Source organism: Bactrocera latifrons, unplaced genomic scaffold (assembly GCF_001853355.1).
Source record: "Bactrocera latifrons isolate USDA-ARS-PBARC rearing strain unplaced genomic scaffold, ASM185335v1 scaffold_198, whole genome shotgun sequence".
NCBI lineage: Eukaryota > Metazoa > Arthropoda > Insecta > Diptera > Tephritidae > Bactrocera > Bactrocera latifrons.
The window spans coordinates 486,715-492,823 of NW_017535496.1; the positions used below are offsets into that span (position 1 = coordinate 486,715).

The 6,109-nt window shown below is 38.7% G+C and overlaps 1 protein-coding gene across 1 annotated transcript in view; it reads right to left on the bottom strand.

The window, feature by feature from the left end:
- Window positions 1-4,012: 4,012 nt before the first annotated feature.
- Window positions 4,013-6,109, bottom strand: part of LOC108967748 — a gene marked incomplete at its 5' end in the record, with an annotated part of 93,876 nt that continues 91,779 nt past the window's right edge. The window contains 1 exon segment of the mRNA XM_018931358.1: window positions 4,013-5,146. Coding sequence (XP_018786903.1) covers window positions 4,616-5,146 — 531 coding nt within the window.

Here is a 6,109-nt window from a genome sequence, read left to right on the forward strand (position 1 = left end):
ATTTTAATTTTAATTCTTAACTAACAAAAACAACGAAAGGAAAGAGCGAAATATTAAAAACTTTTATCATTCGCATTGACAGACGTTGTGACGAGTGCAAGGCGCTGGCGCTTATGCGGCATGTGCAACGGCTCAGCGCAGCTAATTCAGCAGCTTTCAAGCGCAAAGGCGAGATTTGGAGTACAGCGGGAGAGCTAGGAGTACAGAGAGACGACACTACCAGCACAGAGACGATACTACTAGCACAGTGATGGAGCTCCACGCTGTGGGATGGTATTGCGGGCAGCCCGGTCATACAAGCTTTCGCCAGCTTTTACGCTTTGTGCGCATTCATTCATGCAGTCAAGACATCCATTGCGGCGAGCTGACGATATTTGAAGACTTCAGACTGCGGACAGTTGCTGSGGACGTTGAATTGCAGGTTCTTGATTTCTGCTGCCGTCAGCGGTGCGCGCTAGGTGGTCGTGGTGGTAARAAGTTTGGAATGTTGGTGGCTTTCAAGCTTTGCTTGCCGAGATCTCTCGCTGGTTGAATTGATTTGGTTGCTGTGTGTAGGCCAAGTGGTTGGCGCGCACTCCCACCGCGTCACAGCTAAACTAACTCTTACCTATATAATATATAGTGTCTCTAAATCTATTAACATAACTGTACTGTAGGCTCATCTGTCGTCGTCCCGCGTAAGTTCCACTAGTGTCGCTGCTGCTGCTGCCAATCTTGGCAATTAGTTATGCACGCTTGTCTTTMTCTTAGACAATTTTCAAATAGCAGTGGGAATGGCAGCGGGCGCTCGAGGTGGGGAAAAATGTATGCAGTAACTTTTGCTTTTYACTCAACTTGTGGCCGCAGCAGCAACAACAAGTAGAGCGTATCAGGACAAAAAAAAAAGTTCGCCAAAGTTGTGGAGCGTATTTGAGGACTGCGGGTGTTCGTGTGTGTGTGTGTGTCTTTGCGTTTGTTGCGAAAGATGTTAGCATTTACTAGCTGTAAATACGAGTTTTAGCCGAGCGGCGTTGCTGTCGGTATGCACCCATACTGCTGCCCGTTGTTTTCTTGCTGTTTTTGGCAGTGCTGAGATAGCACTCGCAATTAAACGAAACGTAAATATAATATTTAGAAGTGCGCGACGCAGAAATTAAAATAACGGAAGACGGTCAATACTGGGAATACGTGTGGGCGTTATTTGGACAGTGTTGAAATGCATTACTCAAGGGAACATGTCTTTCGTTTACTTAAATTCTTAGTCTGTGGTTTCAAAAACTTGTCTTAAGGTGTTTGTTTCAGGCAAATATCTAAACTTAAATAATCTAGAGAAATAGCGAAAAGCCCTCTCTACTTTACCTCAGTACCTAGAAGTGCTTTAATTATATAGTACAGGTGTCGCTTCCTGTATTTTAATCAACCCTGAGCAAGAAATGAAGGAAATAAAAGTTTCGTTTAGACAAAAACAGGATTGTATGCAGAAATGTATTTAAACGCTTTTCTCGCAAGGTTTCTATATTTTATCGAAAGCCCGATATACAGAAGGWCTTGTAGTTGACCTTCAGTTCACTCCCTAGCCTAGCAAGTTTAAAGGCTATACACCCTACTTCCACCGGAATAGATCACGTCAGTACACTTCCAACCCTTAGAGACGCAACGATAGGATAGGAATCCGCAAACGTAAGACGTTTGGATAGCAGCATACAATCTCTCAATCCATTTAATAAAGACATTTCGCCTAAGCCAGAATCAATGGATACCTCCTCTGGAATGAACAGACAATTAAAGTAAAACGAGCCGATCGAGAGTAGCAYAACTCTCTCAAGGAACTCAAAAGCATCCAGGAAAATCTATCAGAGCTCAAGATCAGGATTCGGCATTCAAAATACAACATAAAACCACAAGAAACTGGATTAGATGAAGAACAGTAGACGGTTCTGGTCCTCAAGATATCAACACCAACGGTTAGACTTTACATTTCACAAATATCCAGCAACCTTTCGGAAGGCTGCTTAAATTTTGGATAGACTTTGGGGTTTCGTTATCATCAATTAGCCCGGTATTCATTAGTGAGAAAATGCAGATAGATACTATATAAAATAGTAAGTAATCTGTAAGGTTACCAGTAGATTTAAAAATGGAAATATTTCCGTAAAGCCAATACGACTYACAAACTGCATTATAGTTTCAGAAGGCTTATATTCTGCTAAAAACTGGTCTAGCAACCTTGAAGTTAGGAACTTTTCAAACAAAGAGCAACCCAATAATGGTAGAATCGTTTCAAGAAGAAAACTTAACAGAATTTTCCTTCTTGAAAAAAAGGAAGAAAACTTACCAGAATTTTCCTTCTTGGAACATATAGTTTCAATAAAAGGTTTAAAACCGAAATGCGCTCAAATTGTAGCCATAAAGAAATTTCCCATCCCAAAGTCAAAGAAATCAAAGCAATTCCTAAACTATTTTATTATTATTATTATTATGTTAATATGGGAAACTTATAAAGGATTTCAAAAAATTAATAAAAACCTGTGACAAAACAAAAATTGCAGACAACAGTTTGGACTACTAAGTACTTTAGACCCTACTTATTTGACCGCAGGTTCAAGATAGTTACAGACCACCGTCGTCTCCCCTTGCTAATGAAAAATTCGACTATCAGATCGTTAAGTACTGATAAAATCCAGTTGCAGTAACACAACTCACAGGACAGCAGGAGCATACAAAATTCATAACAACAGCTGCCAATGGGAGATGCGTGGCATTACATAACACGATAATTTACTTATATTCAATGAATAACCTATTAGCATACCCTATTCGATGATCAAGACCGAAGTAAAATTGACAAGCTCACATTACAAAAGCTGTAAGAGGAGATCTATTAAGAGGAAGACATTAACGCGAATAAAAATTAAAATTTGACATATTTACTAATCGTAAAAAAGAGGGACTCTCACTACTTCCATTTGTTAAACAATCTTGAATTTTGAATCTTGTCAATATTGCATATAATGTTAAATTAGGTTCATTAGTTACCTAATTGAGGTATAAATTCAATCTTTCCAATTATAGAGATATAATTTAATCTCTCCAAATATATTCAGCTAAAGAGTTTAGGCGAGTTTAGGATTATGAGAGATACGATTATTTTTGCTACAAGTTCACTTTAGGCAACTAAATCGATTATTCAATTGACGGATTAGTTAAAAAATAAATCGTTCTATAGCGATTTGTAGAAGTAGTGYCAATTAACTAATTACGCAATTAGCATTTTCTTAATTACCGATTAAGTAGCTCAATTAACTAATGTTGCAATTAGTATTTACTTAATTGCCAATTAATTGATTCAATTAACTAATGTTGTAATTAGTATTTACTTAATTGCCAATTAATTGACTCAATTAACTAATGTTGTAATTAGTATTTACTTAATTGTCAATTAATTGACTCAATGAACTAATGTTGCAATTATTATTTCCTTTATTGTCATTTAATTGACTCAATTAAGTAATTGCACAATTAGTATTTACTTYATTGCCAATTAATTAGCTCATTAGGGGGTAAATTCAGTACAATTARTCACCTTAATTGTTGCATTAGGAGTGTAATTAGTAATAGAGTGTCGAATTCTTCTCAAATTTATTAAATTCTTTCGAAAAAATATTATATTATGCAGACCCCTTAAATAATTAGTATTTGACTGTATGCCAAAATGGTGTTTTATTTTGCGTCAGGTTTTTGTATAAATTAATTATTTTGTTATAAATTGATTGTCAGTGCCATAAATACTAATTACGCAATTAATTAATTATTGTATTATGTGCTAAATTGAGTGCAATTAAGGAATATTATATTTAGTTCACTTAGGAAAATGCTTAGTAATGATCGGCCGAATTAAWTTGCGAATATCCTTCTTTCATAATAACTTTTTGTTGATAATGTAAAATTTGAAGTAGATGAGGAAAGTAATTTGGGATTCAAATTTTTAATTTTATTTAAATCGTTTAAATTACATTTGAAATGTTTAAATTGTATGCAAATTTTAAATATTTTTGTTTTTAATAGTAGATATTTTTTTTTTAATATTTTCTAATTTTATCCATAACAAAATCGCAAGTGAAAAATACTCTTTCTTACATTATTTTGACTCATTTAATAATTTTGCAATTCCAAGGCAATTTTCTAACCTCAAAACTCATTTCATAAATCAACGCTGCGCCACACAGTACTAACCAGCAACGACATGAGACAAAAGAAACAACAAATTTACATTACCTGTGTACACTTTTCGCCTAACTACACCGCTGTGCTTTGCTATGGGAGTATATGTAGATGGTTTACTGTTATATTGACCATTAAATTAAACCTGCTGCGAAAGCTGCCAGCAACAAGACGATGAGAGATGGAATGCATTAACAGACACACTCATACACAAACACACACAAAATTGCAATAACTCCTGTGTGCAGCTCATTTAAGCTGCTTGSCACACCGACAACAGCGCCCCACAAATACGCATATTACGGCTACAATGATAACGATAATGACAAGAGCAATAACAAYACCAACAACAACAATGAGAATGGKRTATTGGTTGATTTCATTGCCGCTKCTGCTAACSCTATGCGTGACCAAATCAGAGACTCYGCAACAGCTGAGCATAAACCGTTTGCCGCTGTGCGAATTTCTCAAAGGCATCACGGAAACGCGGCCGCTGCTCCGCACTCAATTTCGCATGRAAATCTACGGCAGCTGTCACGAACAAAGCAATTTCATGTTGACCCAATTTATGGAATTCACCAACACCACCAGCCACAGCACCAGCATCCGCACCATCGCCAGCGCCGAGCGTAAGACCAGCTGCCGKTGAAGCATCAAGATTACCAACGCCGCCAACCGTGCCTCCACTAGCGCCTGCAGCTGCTCCACCTCCAACATCGCCGCCGCCGMCCGTCGTTGAAGCTGCTGTGGCAGCTGCTGCGGCACCGGTGCTCAGCAACACCGGAAATAGTTTAATCAAATGCAGATTTATGGAAGCGGATAAAAAGATGACGCTCAGACACCAGACAGCTTTTTGTTCAGGTAAGGCCAGGAATGTGGGCAGCGAGCATATGAGCCAGTCTTGCAGCACTTGCAGGAATGTCGAATCGATGGCGCAGCGGAAAACCTGTTGAGAAGCAAAAGAARAACGTGTGTGAGAGAGCGAGAAAGAGAGCGGAGATTTATATGAATRAGTGCATTTACAAGAAAAATTAGTTGCAAAAATTATATTTTATTTTGTGAGCTGAAAATTTTAGGACAAAATGGCAGCAAGAAGCACTGTTACACAGCTGCAAGTGTACGTATATACATATATAGGTGTGAGTGTGTGTTGGCGCTAGTAAATCAAGTGAATTGCACTGCAAAAGGAAACTGACAAAAACGCTAAGGAAATTAAATGTTGAATGCTGCACATTGAGTGGAGCGCAAAGAATGTTGCATGCCGCATGTTGCACGTTGAATGTTGAATGTCGAAAGTACAACGTTGAGCGCGCGCCTGTGCGTGTGTGTGTGTGTGTGTAGCCAGTTGAAATGTGGCGCTTTCAACAATTTGTAGCGACGTTGACTAATATGAGCGGGTGTGTGTGTGTGTGCGAGCGAGAGGGAAAATATTTAAACGGCAAATTACGAAAAATCAAGAGGACGACAACCAAATTGGGTGTTTGTTGCCAGCAAGTGGCGGCAACAACAACTGGGCAAGTGGAGCGCGCGCACGCAATTCAGAGTATAGCTATGTGTATGTATGTATRCATAWATGTTTGTATATGTGTGCGTGAAGTGTGTTTATATGTATATGTGTGTGTATGTAGGTGAGTGGCAGGGCACTAGAGCAACGGCAGCATTACTTAAGGCCAGCTGCTGCCGCTTCAGCGCCTGTAAGTATGCCTCGCATTCTTAAAATGCTGCAAGCAGCCGAGTGCCGTTAAGAAATTGCCAGCGCCAAATGCGGAAAGTCAACAATGGCGAAATTTCCAAGGCAAATATTTAAAGTTGCAATGCGTAAACTGTAAGCTGAAACGCGAATTAAATGCATTTGCTGCGCTCCAGCAAGCAAAACCTAGAGCTCGAAACTGAAAGTGCTGCCCAAATA